Raw genomic sequence first — 20,976 nt, forward strand, 5'->3', positions numbered from 1 at the left:
CGGAAGAGCAAGAAGCGTTCAGACAAAACCAACACCCAAGAAGCTACGAGGTAATAATATTAAAACTGGTCTGTTGCCTCATTCCCTCCTTGATAATTGTGGAAAAAGAATTTTCCGAGTCTTTTTTTTTTAATTTGGTAAATTAAAAAAAAAAACATATTATTGAGGAAATACAATGTTGATATATAATATACAGTTTCTAGTTTCTTGATATTCGGTATTTGGCACAAGAAGACAAACTACTCTGAACCTACAGTTTCTTGTTCTTGGCTCTTATATATATATATATATATATATATATAGTAATCTTTTTGATGAAGAAAGAGTTATAATAAAAACCAAACCACGCGTAAAAAACTATAACGTATACATATATATATATATGTATTAATGTATACATGTGTGTATATCACTTGCAGTACTGTATGGAATAAGAAACATATCATCTGCTCATCCGTCAATCTTTTCCCCATGCAAGAAACACCGCTCGTACGTGCATATGAAATGTCGAATCCATTGAAACTTATACGTGGCTCACACAAAGAACAGCACTGATTTTTCATTTATATCTTTTTCTTGCCATGAATGCGTTTTCCACCTTGTATAAAAAGGTCCAAAATCATTCAAAGAACATCGCCCATCTCCCCGAAATTTAAATTAAATTTTGAGAAAATGGATATATCATTTGTATCTCTTCTCTGCATGGCGTTTTCCTCGCTTCTTCTTCTCATGATCCAATCCAAAACAGAAGCCGGGATGGTTGTGAAGTTATTACACAGCAACTCCTTCAACAATGACGTCACTCATGACGCGGTTTCTCCTGTAATGTCTCGGAGAAGACGAAGCATCTCTTACTATGCGACCATTTCCATCGGCGACCCGCCGGTTCCGCATCTATTGCAGATCGATACGACCAGTGCCCTTCTGTGGCTTCAGTGCCGTCCTTGTAGCCATTGTTACCGTCAAAGGTATCCCATCTTTGATCCCGAGATATCGTATACGTACAAGAATCAGCCGTGCGAGCCTTCCTATACGTATCCTATCCTCGTTCCTGACGAGAAAACCATATCTTGCACGTATACGGACGAATACGGGAGCAGTGGCACACTAGCCACTGAAACACTAACCTTTCAGACAACCTACGGCGATGTCGTGTCCACTTTGGACGACGTTGTCTTCGGCTGCGGCCACGATAACTACGGAAACTTAGCCAACGGGTTGAGCGGAATTCTGGGCTTGAGTCACAACAATCTCTCGATCATCCACCGGTTCGGGTCGAGATTCTCGTACTGCTTCGGTAACGCGAGCGATTCCTCTTACACAGACAGTATCCTCGCGCTCGGAGAGGACGAAGCCGTTATAATGGGCGACAAGACGCCACTAGAGATCTTTCGAGGTTTGTATTACGTTACCCTCGAAGGGATAAGCATAGGGGAGATCATGCTGGCGATCGAGCCGTCGGTATTTCAACGCAAAATAGACGGAAGACATGGAACGTTGATCGATACCGGCTCGACGCTGGTGTATCTGTTCAGAGAAGCGTACGAGCCGGTGGGGAAGGAGATAAGGAACGTTCTAGAGAAGAAATTCATGAAAACGCGTCTGCATTCACGTAGATTGATGTGTTACCATGGAAATATACGAAGGGACCTGACTGGTTTTCCTGTGCTGACGTTCCATTTCTCTGGAGGGGCGGAGCTGTCGATGGATAAGGAGAGTCTGTTCTTCATGAATGGACCCGACACCTTCTGTTTATCCATAGCTTTGGCAAAAAACATGCTCGACGCGAACATCATCGGAGCTGTGGCTCAGCAGTTCTACAATGTCGGATATGATCTTCAAGCCCTTGTCGTCTCTTTTCATAAGATTGACTGTAGTGTTCTTTAGCTTATTATATTTGTTTTACAAAGAAAAAACCGGAAAAGAGTTTGTATATAATTTGATTATATCTCGAAAGCCCATTACTTGATCCTTTGGTCTAAGTTCAACAACTGATTATCTTATATAAAAAAACAGGTTTTGAGTGATTGTTTAAATGGAATATAAAAATAATTAGAAAACCAGATTTAGAAAAGAAAAAAAAAACAGTTTAAACACATCAAATCGAGCTAAATTCAGAACAAAACAAAAAGATCAGTAAAAACTGAATTTAATTTATTTATAAAATATTAAAAATCTAAAATAAAGAAACAAAATCAAAACCGAAACAACTCAATATATCTTCCCTTATATACTATTTTCCTTTGCTCAAAATTGAGATGAGTTCTTCAGTGATGGAAAATTTTTGTTTTGCAATCTTTTCCCTTCAATGTCAATCTCTTGAATAAGGAAAGATAAATAGAAAACCTCTTAAGAAATAAATATGAGTAATTAAGATTTGATATCCTAGTTAACAATTAGAAGAAGTAACGTATAATATATAGTAATAATAATAATAATCAAATTTAGGGTTTATATTTGGAAATGAATCATAAAAATTATGAAAAAATAAGGAAAACAATGTCCAATTTGGCCCTATATAATAAAAACCCTAAATACTCATAATTAATATTTTTTATCCTTCAACCCCAAGTTGGCCCTATAAATTGGTAGGAACCCTTAGTTGTTGAAATTCATAGCAAGTTAATAGTATACATAATATTACATTATATTCCCCAAAGGAAAAAAAAAAAAAAAACCTAAAGATGGCCAAGGTTTCTTCAATCTTCATCCTCTTCTCCCTCTTCCTCCTTTTCACAGGTTAGATCCCATTAAATTTATCATGCAATTATTTTTCTCGACAAAATAACTCGTTTGTATGGTTCTAAACCATGTTATATATATCATATATATTTTTATATGAAATAACGAAGTCATGAAATGCAGGAGGGTTGGAGAGGGTGACGTGTCGTGAGGCGAAGGATATATGCACCAAAGGGTTCGGGCTTTGCACCAAAGACTGCGACATCAACTGTTGCAAGAACAAATGCGCAGGTGAGATCTTAGGTGGTCAGGGCAGCTGCGACTCCATCGCCAACGTTGTCCTCTGCAATTGCTACTACCATTGTTAAGCTCTCATTCAAATATATATTTACGGTGTTATATTCCGTATATAATAAGACGATGTTTCTCTTGATGTTTCCAATTATGTGGTTCTCACAATTATATTATTTAATAAAATATGCGTCACGCGATTGAGCAGATGTCGAATTTTGATTCCAAGTTCGAAATTCCTATCTATTATGTTTTTATTCAATATGAATTTCAGTTTATTTAGGAACAGAATTTCGGATTAGATTTATATTCAATATGAATTTGATTTTTTTAGTTTTAAAAAAATTGTATCACTCAGCATTAGAGTTATGATACCATATCTATTCTTGGGTATTTTAATAAAAATAAAAATTGCATCCTCCCTTTAAACAAAAGAGATAAAGAAGATCAAGATAGGAATGTAGATTATCAAGATAGGAATGTCAATTTGGGTTTGAAATTCAAAAGATCGATTTGAACCATCTGAAAAATAATAGATTAAAAATACATAAAATTTGATTTTCTTATATGTATTAAACGGGCTCGCTCAATGCGAACCGAGTTTTATAGGACCGGATTTCGAATTTAGTTTATTAAGATAAAAAAAAATCAGGTCGACGCGAATTCCAAACTGAAAACTTCGGACCAGATCGGTCCGGGATGGACCGACCCAATTGAGACTCCTAGATCAAGAAGATGCATGTTTTTTTTTTTTTTTTTTCCTTAACTGTTCTTCTAATGACCATATCATACTTGAGGTGGATCTTATTTATATGCTAAGGTTTGGGCTGTAGTCTGTAGAAAGAAATTAATTAATATGTCCTAATCCTAAAGACATAATTTTCGTATCAACTCCAAGTATCTTGGATCTCAATTTTAATTAATTAAAAAAAAAAATCAGATTTAGCTGGTAATGGTCTGAATCAATTTTCATTAGTTTCCCCTCGTGCATTTCTTGTTATAAGAAAATTTTCTCGTCACTATTCTATATATATAAATATTGCGAATGATCCTCAGATCTTGTTTTTAATTAATTAAACGAAATCTGATATAACTGATGTGAAAATAATTAAAATAAGAAATACATTAGGGAAAACTAATAAAAAAATTACTTCATATCATAATGATAATCATAAATTTAACAAGAAAAACATTCAACAAAATCACCACATAAAGATTAGGGAACGGATCTATTATCATACCATAGGAGAAGATTAGAGATGTAGAGTTGAAATCAGAGACATGAAGGTGTCTGCTCTAAAAGAACCTCATTACAAAACACATAGACATGCCCTGAAAAAACCAAAGGCACAAAGCTTTAATCATCTTCTTCTACCAAAACCCATGCCTGTTTACCATGTTTATAAGCATGCACGCACCTGCAATGGAGTTTTTACCAGTAAGTTCATATTTGGTACAATACGAAAAACTTTTTCATATAATGAAACTGATCGAGAAACATACAGAAACTCTTTCTATTGAATGTTTCAATAGTAAGGATGACGCCGCTTTGCTCTTCGATGGCCATTGCTCCCATGGTGATGTTTATGGCTGTTTCTCTTTGGCTTTGTACTGCAACGGCAAGCGGATAAACTTGTGATTTTGTTACTTTACGAACTCTAAACATCGAAAAGATTCACTTCTACTTACTTTGAGATGGCGGAAAGGAATTTGATGACAAATATGAGAGGTAACCCGAGCAAAGCGGTGGCCTGCAGAGAAGTTGGAATACAGGTTTCAGTAAGTTATGAAGTTTCCTTTAGGTTAAAATGGTGAGAAATCTCCATCCAAAAGGACATACCACAAACCAAGCCAAGTCCACAGTGGCCACCGGTTTCGTCAGCTCGTTGTTCTTCAGCATTTCTTGAGCCTTTTTCACAAAAGAATGAAGCTTTAATGTTCTTGAATTGACAAAAACAACCGGGTCAAGATTAGAGAAATCTCGTGTAATTAGTAACCTGCTGATGGTAGACAGCGGTTGAGTTCAACAACTTTGTGAAAGCATGTCTCATTTTCTCGGCATAGGGCTCAAAGGCAACATGGGCTTTGTCCCAATGTGGCTTTGCAACTGTAACAACTCGGGTTGTGTATGGTTGTGTATGCCTCTTGGCTACCTAATAACCAAAGGAGAGCACGAGTCAAGAAAGCGAAGCTGGCTAAAAGAATTATGTATAGGACTTTATTTGAAAATAACCTTCTGACCTGAAAGTAGTCATACGTCGTATCCATTGCTTGGACGAGATATGGCGACAAAGCTTGCTTAGACATGTGATATACCTCGACAGACTTCTGGGTTAGTGATTGAATTTTCGGTTCAAGATAAATGGCACATGTTAGCCACATATCTTTGATGTGTGGTACCCATTTCTGTAAAATCAAACAAGAAAGGGATGAATCTAGGTCTCTTCGATGATCATCAATAGCAAATTAGGTAAAGAAAATGTCAAAAGTCTTAGAAACAAAACGAGGTAAATAAGTATACGTTGTTGAGGGTTTGTATGTGTGGCTCGGACCACTTCCTTACTTCATCCATTTTCTTCGACGCCTGACGGAGGACAAATGAAAAGGATGAGAGATTCTATAAAATGATTCACTGAAGCAGCAAAACCAATGGGTGTTCCTATAAAATTTCTTCCTTTTTGAGTAACCCACAAACATTATCTTGTTAAATATTTTTCGGGTTTTGGGTTTTGGGGACTGACCTTTTGAACTGTTGTAGACAGAGTTGGGCGGAGATACTCAGACCATCGGGTCATCAGATACGCCTGCATATATGGAGTGTATGTGGATAAAAGATGTTCAGAAGAATACAGTCTGAAAACTTGTTCTATGTTACACACACACTTAAAAGCTTTGAGATTTACCCGAGCTTGACTCGAATGAAAATCAAACTTATCTGAGAGCTTCTCCCAATTCACCTTAACAGACAACAAACAGTCAAAAAAGCTCAGTCCATTTATTCTATCCATGTGTTCACTTATCAATGGAGAATATAACTTTGATTATAAGCCCCAACAGACCTCAATAAACTTCTTGTACGATGAAACAGCAAAAGATTCCACCTTTGACAGTCGCTCCTAGAGCCAGCACAAGAACAGTTTTTGTGATATAGTAGAGAGAGAGAGAGAGAGAGAGAGAGAGAGAGAGAGAGAGAGAGAGAGAGAGAGAGAGAGAGAAAAATGGATAACAAACCTCTGCAGACTTGAGGGAGAATTCAGTATTGTGAATTCTTTGCTTCTGTTCTACATTCACCTTTAGAAGCTGATAAATGGAGGGAGGAAATCATATAGTGAGCATTATCAAAGGCGTGAAAGTAATGTTTTTGAGCAGAAGGGTTTCTTACATTTTCAAGCTTCGAGTTGAGTTCCACAACTCTTCTCTCTGCTACCTCGGTCCGGGTTTCCAGTTCGAGCCTTCTCTTGTTTTGCGCCTCTGCTTCCCGCTTTAGTTTGAAAATCTGTCAAACAAAGGACGTTAAGCCATGCCATGAACTGGAAAATAGTGAATGAAACACATCGGTCTCCTATAACTAACCTGCTTCTCAAGTTGATAGACCTGTTCTTCTGCTTTGCCCTTTCGCTTCACTGAACTTGCCGACTGAAAAACATAAAAAAAGATCAAAGTAAATGTCTCAGAGAACACCCTTCTTCTCAATCTCATTGAACTTCTGTTTTCAAACTGGATGATCCAAGAAAAGACATGAACTCTTACTTCAATAAAGTCTATCTCACTCTGCAACTGTGAAATCTTGTCTGATTTTTCTCGAATAGTTGTCTCCATTCTTTGAATTGTTTCTTCCTTGCTGAGCAGTTCTACTTCTCTTTCTTTGAAGATTGATGCTTTGGGGAACAAAAAAATAAACCAAAACCAGATCATGACAAATGAAAACTGCATATACCAACTTTGTAAAGCCGTCAATTTGAGAGGGAAAATCCTGAAATTTAAAGATTTTTTTATTGCTTTCTCTGATTTTCTCAGAAACCAAGCGCAGGAGAAAAATATCACATGAACTCTACAAACTGAAAACGAGATCGAGCGGTTTCTCTTCGCCTTCCATCTTCCGATATCAACCAAAAACACCGAATCTAATTGAAAATCGGCCTCTTTCGCGGCCCATTTTCCCAGCAACCAAACAGAAAAACCTCAGAGGAAATCCAACGATCCGTTACCGGTCGCCCGCATTTTCCCAGAAGCCAAACAGACCAAACGGAAAAGAAAATTATTCGAACCTTTTCGTATTCCTTACATTTCCTAAACCCAGAAAATAAAGTTGGCTCATCACCGAAAAAGCTACCAAAAATCAACTTCACATTTCATAAAAAAAAATCATCTAAAATTTTCACTAACAGCCTCGTCTCAGGAAATAAACACAAACTTTCACGAAAATTTCCGGGAAAACCCATGAAACCGAATGAAGATAGACGACAATCCAAAAGGACAGAGAGATTTTAAAATACCGAGAGCGGAAACCCTGGATCTGAGCTCTTCGAGCTCCTGGGTTCGAGGATCATAACAGCCATGGCCGTCCGAAGGAAAAGCGTCATCGTTTCCAGAACAGGATGAAGGCATGCACGTGATTTCTCCAAAAATGGAGGACACTACCAGAAAAAGAAGCACAAATCTCTTGGCCGAGTCCGCCATTGGAGACCGCAACAGAGCACAGTGGAGACAGAGAGAGCGCGAGTCGCAAGAGAGGGAGAACGAAAGAGCGTACATAAGAAGACTGCAAGTCAAATAAAATATATTATATTTTTTAGGTTAATTACATAAATACTCCTCTAATTTCGAAAGTTTTTGAATTGGGACCTATATAATTTAGGGAATGCTTGCACCCATTCATGCATTTAAATTTCCGGCTGACCATTTTAGGTAGAAAATCAACTCTGAAATGTCATAATTACCCCTTACTTTTGTGACACAAAACAACGTGGAGGAAATAAGATCAGGGTATAAACGGTAACTGAAAAGAAAACATATGGATCTAATTATTTGTATGTTTCCAAATGGGCACAGAACAAACATGCATACTATGAAACCAAAGATGAATTTCACCAGAAAAAAGGTTTTTCAAGGAAATATTTTTCCATTCTACGTCTTCTTGTATTTATTAAATTAAAGACCAAAATATTTTATTTATATATACATATATATGGTTTTGAAAAGGGACTTTAAAACGTAATATAGAAGAAAAAAGCAACATATTTTCCTTTGAAAATTCCTATTTATCTAGATATGGATGCAGATTACAAAGATATCTTCAAAATTTATAGACGGTTTGTAATTGTATTGTATTATGTGCTTCCAAATTTTAGTCAAAAGGTCTAATTATATAAAATTTTCCAAATCAAAAATATTTTTTTCCTCAAAAGTCAAGTTTTAGTTCATACGTATTGAGTTAAATTGTTTCTTTTCTTTTTTTTTAAAGAACTATCTAAAACCGTTTATCACGCTTTTTTTTATAGAAAATATATTCCACTATATGATTCAATTTATATTACACGAATAACGTGTTAAAAATGTATAAAATATACTATTATAACAAAGAAATAAAGTGGTCATTTCAAAATTTATTAATTTTAGTCTCGTTTTTTTTTTTTAATTTTCAAGTTTTTTAAAATTATATTTATTCATTTTGTTGAAACTTTGGTTCAACTTTATTCAAAGGTTAATGTTATTAATAAAATATATTTTCTAAATTTGGTTCAATTTTTTATTTAAATTTGAATGTTATAAAAAGATATTATTTTATTTTTAGCTGACATTTTTTTTGTTATTTGCGTATTGAATTAATATTTGATCTAAATTTGCTAAATTTAATTTAATTAAAATGTTTTAAATATAATAGATTTTTAAATTTGCTAAATTTGATTTGAATTTATTTTTAATAATTGACTTTTTTGAATGGAAAAGAAAATAAATTATGTTTTGAGAATCGAGTATATACATGTCGTTTGAAAAAAAGAAGTACAAGATCTCCGATCTCCGCCTCCGTCGCGGCCGGTCGCGGCCGTCGTCAAAGCATTCTGTCCTCCTCCTTTTTCCTCGCCAGGACGTCTTTCGGCATTTCCTCTTGGCGTTGGTCGATCCGAGAAATCCCTAGAGGTTGCCGCTGGTTCGTTTGCACAAGGGTGATAATATTAATGCCGATTTGTATTCCAAAAGAACCAAAAGGAAATACAAATACCCAGATTTCTTTCAGAGTCTCTTTCTTCCCACACACTCCAAAATAAAACATTCGATACCCTAAGCCTCCTTGCTCCCCCTGTGTCAGTCTTCTTTCCTTCTGCTCTCTTCTCTTCCTTCTGATGCTCCATAGCTTCTTCCACCGTGGCTACTTTCTTCCTTCCCTTGTTCCTCCTGCGATATATTCGGAAGGGTTTATCAAACGGCTGCCAAGTAAACAAGGGAGAACTCGGGTTAAAAGAAGTATAGGACTTCAACTGAAAATAACCTCCTGACCTGAACGTAGTTGTACATCGTATCCAATGCTTGGACGAGATATCGTGCCAAAGCCTGCTTACACATACGATATACCTTGATGGAGTTCTGGGTGAGCGATCGAGCAAGATAAATGGCACGCGTTGACAACATATCTTTGATGTTTGGTATCCATTTCTGTAAACCCAAACAAGAAAGGGATGAATCTAGGTCTCCCTTCCACGATCATCAAGAGCAAACGAGGTCAAGAAAATGTCAAAAAGTCCTAGAAACAAAACGTATACATCGTTGAGGGTTTGGATGTGCGGCTCAGACCACCCTCTTACTTCATCCATCATCTCAGCCGCCTGATGGAAGAAAAAGAAAAAGGATGATAAATGCCACAAAATGATTCACTGAAGCAACAAAACAATAGACGGTTTTAGAAAACCTCTTCTTCTTTTTGGGCAATCCACAAAATATTATCTTGATAAGTATTTTTCGAGTTCTGGGTTTCGTGGACTGACCTTTTGAGCTCTGGAAGACAGAGTCGGGCGGAGATACTCAGACCAACGGGTCATCACATATACCTGCAGATATCGAGTATGTAATGACTGAAAACTTGTTCTATGTTATACACACACTTAAAAGCTTTGAGATTTACCCGAGCTTGACGCAAATGAAAATGAAGGTTATACCACAGCTTCCCCCAATTCACCTTAACAGGCAACAAACAGTCAAGTAAGCTCGGTCCATTTATTCTATCTAAGTGTTTGCTTATCAATGGAGAACATTAACTTTTGATTATAAACCACAACCGACCTCGGTGAACTTCTTATATGATGAAGCAGCAAAAGACTTGAGGGAGAACTCGGTTCTTTGCTTCTGTTCTACATTCACCTTTAGAAGCTGATAAAAGGAGGGAGGAAATCATATAGTGAGCATTATCAAAGGCTTGAAAGTAATGTCTTGGAGCAGAAGGGTTTCTTACATTTTCAAGGTTCGAGCCAAGTTCCACAACTCTTTTCTCTGTCACCTCGGTCCGGGTTTCCAGTTCGACCCTTCTCTTGTTTTGCGCATCTGCTTCCCGATTCAGTTTGAAAATCTGTCAAACAAAGGACGTTAAGACATTCCATGAACTGGAAAATAGTGAATGAAACGCATCGGTCTCCTGTAACTAACCTGCTTCTCAAGTTGATAGACCTGTTCTTCCGCTTTGCCCTTTCGCTTCACTGAACTTGCCGACTGACAAACATCAAAAAAGACGAAAGTGAATGTCTCAGAGAACACCCTTCTTCTCTATCTCATTGAACTTCTGTTTTCAAACTGGATGATCCAAGAAAAGACATGAACTCTTACTTCAATAAAGTCTATCTCACTCTGCAACTGCGAAATCTTGTCTGATTTTTCTCGAATAGTTGTCTCCATTCTTTGAGTTGTTTCTTTCAGTTCCAGTTCCCTCTCTTTGATGGTCGATGCTTTGGGGAACATAAAAATAAACCAAAACCAGATCATGAAATACGAAAACTGCATGTTCCAACTTTGAAAAGCCATGAAATTTAGAGGGAAAAATCCTGAGATTTAAAGTTTCTTTTTATTGCTTATGTCGTCACCGAACATAAACACAAACTTCCACGAAAATTTCCGTGAAAACCCATGAAACCGAATGAAGCAAGACAAAATCCAAAAGGTTATAGAGATTTTAAAGGTACCGAGAGCGGAAACCCTGGATCTGAGCTCTTCGAGCTCCTGGGTTCGAGGATCATAACAGCCATGGCCGTCCGAAGGACACGCTTCATCGTTTCCAGAACAAGATGAAGGCATGCACGTGATTTCTCCAACGATGGAGTACATTATCAGAAAAAGAAGCACAAATCTCTTGGTCGAGTGCCCCATTGGAGACCGCAACAGAGCACAGCAAGAGACAGAGAGAGCGCGAGTCGCGAGAGAGGGAGAACGAAAGGGCGTGCATTACATAATGAGACTGCAAGTCAAATAAAAGGCATTATATTTTTAGGTTAATTACATAAACACTCCTCTAATTTCGAACGTTTTCCGAATTGGCGCCTATATAATTTAATGAATGTCTGCACCCATTCATGTCAGACCATTTTAGTAGAAAATCAACTCTGAAATGTCATAAGTACCCCTTAATTTGGTCGAACTAAACAATGTGGAGGAAATAAGATCAGGGTATAAACGGTAATTGGAAAAAAAACATATGGATCTTATTATTTATATGTTTCGAAATGGGCAGAGAATAAACATGCAACACGTCACTGGCAAGAATTAAATAATTAATCCTAGGATGAATTTCACCAGAAAAAATGAGTTATTCAAGGAAATATTTTTCCATTTTACGTCTTCTTGTATTTATTAATTTATTGACCAAAATATTTTAATATATGGTTTGGTTTATCTAAATATCGATGCATATTACGAAAACAAAGATATCTTCAAAATTTCTACACAGTTTATAAATTTATTATGTGTTTTGTGTTTTCAAATTTTAGTTAAAAGGTCTAATTATATAATTTTTTTTCCAAATCAAAAATATTTTTTCTTCACAAAAGTCGAGTTTCATATCATATTTATTGAGTTAAATTGTTTCTTTTTCTTTTTAATCTATCTAAAACCGTTTATCACGCTTTTTTGATAGAAAATATATCTTGTTATATATGATTAAGTTTATATTAAATGAATAACGTGTTAAAAATGAATAAAATATAGTATTATAACAAATAATTAAGGTGGGCATTTCAAATTTTAGTCTCATTTTTTTAGTTTTTTTAAATTAAATTTATTAGTTTTGTTGAAATTTTAGTTGAATTTTATTCAAAGTTGAATGCTATTAATAAAATATATTTTCTAAATTTTGGTTCAATTTTTTTATTCAAATTTGAATGTTAGTAAAAATATATTATTTTATTTTTAGTTGATATTTTTTGTTATTTGCATATTGAATCAATATTCGGTTTGAATTTGTTTAATTTAATTTAAAAGATATTATATATAATATATTTTTAGACTATATTCAACTTGAATATATTGATTTGATTTAAGTTTTAATAACTAAATTTTTTTAATAGAAAATAAAATAAATCATATTTTATGAATGGAGTATATGCATGTCGTTAGAAAAAAACGTATATGTGCTGTATACTCCTTTTATTTAACATCGTGTGGATTTAAAAAAATAATAATTTGAGATACTATCTTCAATTAAAAAATCAGTAAAAATATGATATTGATCTTTGTTACGAAACAAAAATATTTATAACTGTCCATATTGATACAAGTAAGGGTTAAAAGCAAAGTATAAATTATTAACGTTAATGTTGATAGTTATATTAAAAAATATATTCTCATTAAATGACTGAATCATCAAAATTCTTGATTTATTCACATCGAAATAAAAACACCATCAAAGGAAACGCTTTATTCTTTATCTCAAGAATGATTTACAAAATTTTAATTTTTTTCTCATGAAAATATGAAAATGTTAGTATTTGTTTAAATTTCTATATGAAAATGTTACAATAAAGAAATAATTTTAATTTTAAATAAATTCTAGAAAAACTAGCTTTTTGCTTGTGTTGTGATGCAATAATACAAGGGGAACCAAACTAGCCTGCCTCTCTCTCGCCTATAAATAAGAATAGCGTCTGACGATGCATTATCCATCAGAACGGTGTACAGATTCAGGGCCCAAATGCATCTATCTCTGTTCATTCAATCTTCGCCGTCCGATTCCCTCTCTGCTCCTCAATCCAACGGTCCAAATCCAATCTGACGTCTTCTCTCAACCACCAGATTCTTCTCTCCCCTTCCGTCGAAAACTCCGTGGAATCGCCGAAATCAATAGGAGAGAGAAAGAGATAGACAGAGAAACACGAGATCAGATCTCCGATCTCCGCCTCCGTCTCGGCCGGCCGCCACCGTCGTCGAAGCATTCTCTCCTCCTCCTTTTTCCTTGCCGGAGTAGTGTCCGTCGTCGCCCAGACGTCTTTCGGACTTCCTCTTGTCGTTGGTCGATCCGAGGAAACCCTAGAGGTTGCCGCTGGGTCGTTTGCTCGATTTGGATTTTTGATTTTGTTTATTTCCTTTGATTTATATTCGTTTGAAGGCGATTACTGTTTGGTTCCATTGAGTTCATCTACGGTCTTTCATCGCCGATTCTATAATTAATGTTGCTTCTATGTGCGTGATTGTTCGGTCGATTGCTATGCTCAGTTCTTATACCTTTTTGTTGGTTTTTGGCATAACTTACGCGCGTGATTGTTCTGTTGATTGCTATGCTCATTTCTGATCGCTTTAACTTTGCGTTAGCAGTCGCTGTTAGTGCCGGCAATTTAGCGTTCCGGAATTTGAAGTGATAGAAAGGCAAGGGAAAAATCTGGTCCGAGGCTTGATTGTGTATTGCACTAATTTGAGCATGGATAAAGCCCACGTGAATCAAAGATGCCCTTGTCCTTATTCTATATTTTTAGAAGTGTAATGGTTTGTGTTCGCGTGTGTTTGATCGAGTTGATTATGTTAACATTCCTGATGCACATTCCATATGTTCTTACTGTTTTTTTTTTCCTTAAATCGCGTTCTGTATGTATGGTATATACATTGATTGTGGATTCTGTTGGATCTAAACTTTCTCTGCAGAAGCTGCTGTCTTCGAGAGGGATAACATCTTTTGATTCCTTATCTTCTGGCATCTTATGTGCATATTCGCACAGAAGAAAGAAAACATATTACTTGTACTTGCACGGAACTACTCTTCACTGTTTATGACTATACATAAGCGATGGGTTCTCGAGGAAAACTGCTATTTGATCTTAATGAGCTTCCTGCGGAAGATGGTGATGGGAATGACCATGTAATTTGCAGTCAACCTCAAAAGGTTATTCCATCTGCAAACCCTAATACCTCTGGTATGCTTGCAACACCGGATAATGCTCAAAATATTGTAAACATTCGTGCATTCTCGCATGCATCAACAGTTTCTGGTTTTCAGCCTTTTGTCCGCCCTAAGGCTGCACAACATCTGGATGTATCAGTTCAGCAAAGAAAGGAAGAGGATACAATCAAGGCTACAGTATCTTTGTCATCATCAAGGCCAGACACATGTGAGGAAACAAAAGTTGCATCATCAATAGTTTCTAGTACAACTGCAGTTGAAACCTCTGAGAGAGAGGAAGGAGAATGGACTGAGTCTGAGGCTCCTGATAATGAGCATGTACATAATAACTCTGATTCTAAGGGTATGTCACGAGAACAGGGGATGCCTGAAAGTGGTGCCTTTTCTGATAATACCCCAGTAGGATTAGATCATGATCAAAGCTCTGGTCTTCAAAAGAGAAACACCAACCATATTTCAGAAGGCAGTGCTAAAGACAGTGTTGATGGTCCTCAAGAACAGGGTTTGACCATGAAGCAGAGAGATATCAAAGGTGTTGAAGCAAGCCACACAATCAAGTGTGCTAACACCACTGTCAAAAGAAAGATGGATCAGCATAAAGAAGCAATGTTGGGGAAGAAACGGAATAGGCAGACCATGTTTTTGAATTTGGAAGATGTCAAGCAAGCTGGTCCTATTAAAACATCAACACCTAGAAGACAGAATTTCCCACAACCCGTCATCACACGCACAGTCAAAGAACCTCGGGCAGGGCCTCCTGCTGCTGAGCATGATGGTGAAAGTCAGAGTCATGTCTTAAATAGAGATAAAACACCAATTGATGCTCCCTCAAATGGAGGTCTTCATGAATCATCTGAACTGAAGTCCGAATGCAACGGCGAATCATATTCGGGATTACTTGGTAGACCTAGGAGGCTGAATGGGGATACAGGACCTTCTGCTGATGTGACAGTAACATCTGTTTCGAGGCAGGGTTCATGGAAGCATCCAACAGATTCAAGGAAGCCCAAGATTGGCCAGTACTCTAATAGACAAGTACCCTTAAGTAGCCAAAGTTCTATAGACTCAAAATTGGGAAACAAAAAGGTTGTTCTTTCCAAGAAGCCAGCCACAGCTAGTACACAATATCAGGATACCTCGGTGGAACGTCTTATACGGGAGGTCACCAATGAAAAATTCTGGCATCATGCAGGTATGTTTAACCTTAAATTTCAAACTATAGATCATGAAATCGAATGCCCCATCCTTTCTAATAAGTTATTGAACCTTGATTTAAGGTGCCCATAAAATATTTACTGCCTCAATGATTTTGCGTGCCAGTTCCCTTTGTCCTCCAGTCATGACTCAATGAGAATCGTGATGGCCAAAGGACATGGAAGGTGACGACAAATATATGCGTACTTGTAAAAGCAGATGAAAAAAAATCCTTTTGGATTGTGTTTAATTTCTGATCTACTTTCATTTTTTACATCTAATGCTTCTCTTTAGTGAATGCAGCTCTCCTTAGTTTCATAGTAATTTAAAGCTTATAAAAGATTCTGTGTTTTGTTTGATCGCCTTACTAGCTTTGACTTTGTTAATGTTGCTCCCCTGTTGAGGCACGGAGCACATGGGAAACGTAAGAGCTTATAATGTTAGTTGCCCAACTTTTCTGAGCTATGTTGTGACAGTCGTTTTTCCTGTTGATGGAAAGCATTAATAAGGACTGAAATTTAGGCTGGTTCTTGATAGGGTAATCTTCTGGTTGATGTAGTTTTTTTTTTCCAGTATAATCAAATAGAAGATAAGCTTTTGATGCTTTTCCTAAAAGCTGAATGACCTTTCATTTGGTTACCATTGACATGCCTTTGGCCTTTTCTGTAGACAACTTACAGTGAGGAGGTTTGATATGTATGTCAAATTTGACATTTATAGTGTATCATCATCTCTACTTTGTGTTTCTCCTGTGGTTTATTTGCAGTCTCTCTGGCCTCTTTCTAGTTTTCGTGTCTGGTGTTTTAACCTTTTTTTACCCTCATGAATCAGAGGATACTGAGCTCCAATGTGTTCCTGGGCGGTTTGAATCTGTGGATGAGTACGTCAGAGTTTTCGAACCTTTACTTTTTGAGGAATGCCCCAAGTGGTTCGCTATTTGTCTGCTCAGACCGAGGTTATCGCCCTGTCAACAGGTTTATACGGTTCATATACATATTTTTAGATTATGAACGTTAATTCCATGCATGTGATTGGTTACAAACCTATAAAAATTTGCATTCAATCGTACACTAAATCCATATGGTTAGTGGAATTTCACCATGTTTCTTGAGGAATGCCGGGCACAGCTTTACAGCACATGGGAAGAGATGACTGAAGCAAATGCATATATGAAGGTCCGAATAAAGTTCGTAGAAAGAAGAGAGAGAGGTAATTCACTCTCTTTGCATTTGCTTTTCTCTAGTGTTGTGGAGATAGGTGTCTGTGAATTGAAAATCCGGCTTCTACACTTTTATGCGCATGCACCTCCAAGAGTCTGCTAACTGTTCTAGTTTGTTATCTGACTGGGTTTGTTTTCTTTCATCTCTTTTAGGATGGTACGACGTAATACTTCTCTCAGTTAACGACAGTAAATGGCCTTTCAAGGAGGGGGATGTTGCTGTTCTCTCAAATCCTGTTCCAGACTCAGGTATTTCTACAGCTATATTGGTGTTTAATTGTTGTACTTTTGATGCTTCTTTGTGTTGTGTAATTTTTATCTTCTCTTTTATGGTAAGATGAGGAGCGTGAGGATACTGGGCGTGTAGCTGGTACAGTTAGGAGGCATATACCGGTTGATACCCGTGATCCTCCTGGAGCAATTCTTCATTTCTATATTGGAGACTCTTATGATAGCGGCAGGTAGGGTCTTATTCTCCAGTTACTAATGGTAATACCATATCTGAGCGTTTACTCCTTTTCTTGATATTAACTCTGTGAAACTCAAGGCAAATGTTCTCCAACATGCTAATTTCCTTTTCCACCAGGATGGATGAAAATCATATTTTGCGAAAGCTTAAACCTAAGGAGATCTGGCGTTTGACAGTGCTGGGTTCGCTTGCAACGACACAGAGAGAATATGTTGCGCTGCATGCATTTTCTCGTCTTAATCCACAGGTCTTTTTTCCTTCAATTCCAGTAAATCTGTGTTAGATGATTTTAGTTGTCCTGATGTTGTTGCAACTTTATCCCCTGCAGATGCAAAATGCAATTCTCAGGCCCAGCCCGGAGCAGTTTCCTAATTACGAGGAGCAGACCCCTGCAATGCCTGACTGTTTCACACCGAACTTTGTTGATCATTTGCATAGGAGTTTTAACTCTCCCCAGCTGGCAGCAATCCACTGGGCAGCAATGCATACAGCCGCAGGTACTGGTAGTGGGATAAAGAGGCAAGATCCATGGCCGTTTACTCTTGTTCAGGGCCCTCCAGGAACGGGCAAGACGCACACGGTTTGGGGAATGTTGAATGTTATCCATTTGGTTCAGTATCAACACTACTACACTTCTTTGCTGAAGAAACTAGCGCCTGAGAGCTATAAACAGGTTAATGAGAGTAGCTCAGATAATGTTGTAGCAGGATCGATTGACGAAGTGCTACAAAACATGGACCAGAATCTGTTCCGTACGCTACCTCAACTCTGCGCGAAGCCGCGGATGCTTGTTTGTGCTCCTTCAAATGCCGCAACTGATGAGCTTCTTTCACGTGTCCTCGATCGTGGGTTCATCGACGGAGAAATGAAGGTATATCGCCCGGATGTGGCTCGAGTGGGCGTCGATTCTCAAACTCGAGCTGCTCAAGCTGTTTCTGTGGAGCGAAGAAGTGAGCAGCTACTCGCTAAGCCTCGTGAGGAAATTCTAGGACACATGCAATACCTGAGACAACGTGAGGCTGCACTATCTGTACAGATAGCTGGACTTAAAAGGGACCTAACTGCTGCAGCCTTTGCAACTCGATCTCAAGGATCTGTTGGAGTTGATCCCGATGTTCTTATGGCTAGGGACCAGAACAGAGATGCATTGTTACAGACCCTTGCCGCTGTGGTCGAATCCAAAGATAAAGTCCTTGTCGAAATGTCTCGCCTTCTCATTGTCGAGGAGAAATTTCGCGCTGGTAATAATTTCAACCTTGAAGAAGCTCGTGCGAATCTAGAGGCAAGTTTCGCAAATGAAGCTGAGGTTGTTTTTACTACCGTATCGAGTAGTGGCCGGAAATTGTTCTCTCGTCTCACCCATGGCTTTGATATGGTGGTCATTGATGAGGCTGCTCAAGCTAGTGAGGTCGGAGTTCTTCCTCCCCTTTCACTTGGTGCCGCACGTTGTGTTCTTGTCGGTGATCCTCAGCAGCTTCCTGCCACGGTTATCAGCAAGGCTGCTGGTACACTTCTATATAGCAGAAGTCTCTTTGAAAGGTTTCAGCAAGCAGGATGCCCGACATTGTTGTTAACCGTTCAATATAGGATGCATCCTCAGATCCGTGATTTTCCTTCGAGATACTTCTACCAAGGACGCCTTAGTGATAGCGAAAGCGTTGCCAATTCTCCCGATGAGGTTTACTACAAAGACCCTGTACTTAGACCGTACCTTTTCTTCAATATCAGCCATGGACGGGAGTCGCATAGAGGTGGATCCGTGTCTTATGAGAACGTCGATGAAGCACGCTTCTGTGTCGGGCTGTACATGCATCTTCAGAAAACGCTGAAGGCGATGGGCGCTGCCGGGAAAGTTTCGGTTGGTATAATAACACCGTACAAGCTGCAGCTGAAATGCTTGAAACACGAGTTTGGGAATGCGTTGGGTCAAGAGGAACTGAAAGAGCTGTATATAAATACCGTGGACGCATTCCAAGGCCAAGAACGTGATATCATAGTGATGTCGTGTGTGCGTGCTTCTAACCATGGTGTCGGGTTCGTTGCAGATGTCCGCCGCATGAACGTCGCTCTTACCCGAGCGAGAAGGGCTCTATGGGTATCCTTCGTACATTGATCTATAAACTTGTTATGTGGATATAAACACACATATTTTTTTTTATAGGACGATGTAAAACTTGGGGTTTTTGGTTGAACAGGTGATGGGAAATGCAGCGGCGCTAGTGAAATCAGACGATTGGGCTGCATTGATAAACGATGCCAAGGCCAGAAGCTGTTTTATGGAGATGGAGTCACTTCCCAAGGATTTCCCAGTACCGAAAGGACCACCACCACCTAACTATAGCCAGAAGGTGCCTAATGCGAGAGGGGCCCGATCTGGGGGTGGGCCAAGAACAAGAGCTAATGAAGACGAGGAGAGGATGGGGTTTCCGAGAAACGGGAATTTTCGAAGGGAGAAGTCGTTGGATGATTTGGATCAACCGGGGGATAGATACAGAGATGCGTGGCAGCATGGGATACAGAAGAGGCAAAACTTCGGAGGACGGCCGGCATTGGGGAAAAGAGACCAATAAATAATCATCCTCTGAATTGATTTCTGACTCAAATCAATTAAGGAAGTCTTTTGGCCAAAAGCAACTCGGAGGACAACGTAAACGATCATCGGCGCCTGTAGAGGGTCAGGAAACCATAAAACCGTGAAAGCTGGCCCCAATCCAATGCATGCGGTTCATGCGACGAAGATGGTCACAGTCGAAAGCCGTGCTGGCTTCGTCGGGAGGGGATGGGGAAGGGCCTTGTCTGGTCGCCGGAATAAGTCAGAAAGAGGCTCTCTGTCAGTCCGCACAAGTGGGGAGATAAGACGCAGAAAGACGAATGTTCTGGTCGGGGGGCAAAAGGTACAGAAGTGGAGAAACAAAAGCAATAAGGGTGGGTGGGGATATGGATAAGATTCTCCCACTCTCACATGATAGATAGTAGATACATCACCTGACTGCACACCAAAGGGCGCAGTCTTTCTTTTGTTTCTTTTTTAAGTTCCGAAATCCTTGATGTTGTTGATAGTTGAATAACAATTAAATTTTTTACACGGATCATTTTGACTACATATACAATATTATTTATACGATACTGTATGCATTATTAATTATATGATGGTATCGAACCCAATTGCATTCCTAACCTAAGCCAGTATGTTGATTGATAAAAATATGTTGTAGTGGACGGCACAATAATTACAAAGAAAGGACAAGCTTGACACCAATAAAATAATATCTGATGTCGAAAGAAGAATATTTTTAATAAATGTAAGTGTGGATGGTCAATGGTAAACTGGAAAGTTGGATCAAATTTTACCAAAAAAAATTTAATCGAAGATTAAGTAGTTCAATGAGTAAGCAAAGGAAGAACGTTTGTTCTCAATCTAAATTCTAATCTCGTCATCTTAACTTTCCAAATCTTTTGGAAGATATACTTGAATAAAAAATTCGATAAATTTTCGGATTAATAGTAGAGTAAATTTTAATATAAATCATGTTAAAATACAGTTAATGTATATTATTTCTTGTTCAATTTATTTTAGAAAACAATTTATACCACTTCGAATGACAATTAAATGTATATTATTAATGCTGCTATATTTTTGTTATTTACGTATTGATATCTCAATTCTGTGTATGGGCGCAATTTTTTGGATGAAAAGTAAGAGTTTTCATTAGAGTTTTCTTCTAAAAAAATTGATTTATGTATTTTTGGTGG

The 20,976-nt window shown here is 37.9% G+C and overlaps 5 protein-coding genes across 8 annotated transcripts; 3 read left to right on the top strand and 2 right to left on the bottom strand.

Annotated features, from left to right (window-relative positions):
- Positions 1-651: 651 nt before the first annotated feature.
- Positions 652-1,969, top strand: LOC104814661 (aspartyl protease UND-like). Its single transcript, XM_010542826.2, has one exon. The coding sequence runs from the start codon at positions 673-675 to the stop codon at positions 1,885-1,887; it is 1,215 nt and encodes a 404-aa protein (XP_010541128.1). The 5' UTR covers positions 652-672; the 3' UTR covers positions 1,888-1,969.
- Positions 1,970-2,672: 703 nt separating this feature from the next.
- On the top strand, positions 2,673-3,159 carry LOC104814662 (defensin-like protein 183). The gene is made up of 2 exons (XM_010542827.1): positions 2,673-2,739; positions 2,866-3,159. The coding sequence occupies exons 1-2, from the start codon at positions 2,685-2,687 to the stop codon at positions 3,048-3,050; spliced, it is 240 nt and encodes a 79-aa protein (XP_010541129.1). The 5' UTR covers positions 2,673-2,684; the 3' UTR covers positions 3,051-3,159.
- A 1,006-nt stretch (positions 3,160-4,165) lies between these two features.
- LOC104814666 lies at positions 4,166-11,352 on the bottom strand. 3 transcript variants are annotated; one of them, XM_010542834.2, is made up of 15 exons: positions 11,142-11,352; positions 6,724-6,851; positions 6,547-6,609; positions 6,356-6,469; positions 6,205-6,273; positions 6,033-6,089; positions 5,877-5,930; positions 5,715-5,777; positions 5,495-5,557; positions 5,215-5,379; positions 4,971-5,126; positions 4,814-4,882; positions 4,663-4,724; positions 4,477-4,584; positions 4,166-4,391 (listed from the first exon to the last, which is right to left on the bottom strand). In XM_010542834.2, the coding sequence occupies exons 1-14, from the start codon at positions 11,323-11,325 to the stop codon at positions 4,500-4,502; spliced, it is 1,332 nt and encodes a 443-aa protein (XP_010541136.1). In that variant the 5' UTR covers positions 11,326-11,352; the 3' UTR covers positions 4,166-4,391; positions 4,477-4,499. The 3 variants fall into 3 exon arrangements, with proteins under 3 accessions (XP_010541136.1, XP_010541137.1, XP_010541135.1); XM_010542835.2 differs by lacking the exon at positions 11,142-11,352 and adding an exon at positions 7,470-7,719 and having other exon boundaries at positions 5,537-5,557; XM_010542833.2 differs by lacking the exon at positions 11,142-11,352 and adding an exon at positions 7,470-7,719.
- Positions 9,109-20,326, top strand: LOC104814664 (uncharacterized ATP-dependent helicase C29A10.10c). 2 transcript variants are annotated; one of them, XM_010542830.1, is made up of 9 exons: positions 9,109-9,124; positions 14,086-15,533; positions 16,367-16,449; positions 16,648-16,744; positions 16,908-17,003; positions 17,092-17,215; positions 17,341-17,470; positions 17,552-19,318; positions 19,419-20,326. In XM_010542830.1, exons 2-9 carry the CDS (start codon positions 14,228-14,230, stop codon positions 19,791-19,793), a joined length of 3,978 nt encoding a protein of 1,325 aa, XP_010541132.1. In that variant the 5' UTR covers positions 9,109-9,124; positions 14,086-14,227; the 3' UTR covers positions 19,794-20,326. The 2 variants fall into 2 exon arrangements, with proteins under 2 accessions (XP_010541132.1, XP_010541131.1); XM_010542829.2 differs by lacking the exon at positions 9,109-9,124 and adding an exon at positions 13,107-13,482.
- Positions 9,151-10,878, bottom strand: LOC104814665. The gene is made up of 9 exons (XM_010542831.1): positions 10,789-10,878; positions 10,612-10,674; positions 10,421-10,534; positions 10,252-10,338; positions 10,094-10,147; positions 9,957-10,019; positions 9,735-9,797; positions 9,472-9,627; positions 9,151-9,369 (listed from the first exon to the last, which is right to left on the bottom strand). Exons 1-9 carry the CDS (start codon positions 10,855-10,857, stop codon positions 9,280-9,282), a joined length of 759 nt encoding a protein of 252 aa, XP_010541133.1. The 5' UTR covers positions 10,858-10,878; the 3' UTR covers positions 9,151-9,279.
- Positions 20,327-20,976: the final 650 nt, after the last annotated feature.

The sequence above is a fragment of the Tarenaya hassleriana genome, unplaced genomic scaffold, assembly GCF_000463585.1.
Source record: "Tarenaya hassleriana unplaced genomic scaffold, ASM46358v1 Cleome21, whole genome shotgun sequence".
Classification (NCBI taxonomy): Eukaryota; Viridiplantae; Streptophyta; class Magnoliopsida; order Brassicales; family Cleomaceae; genus Tarenaya; species Tarenaya hassleriana.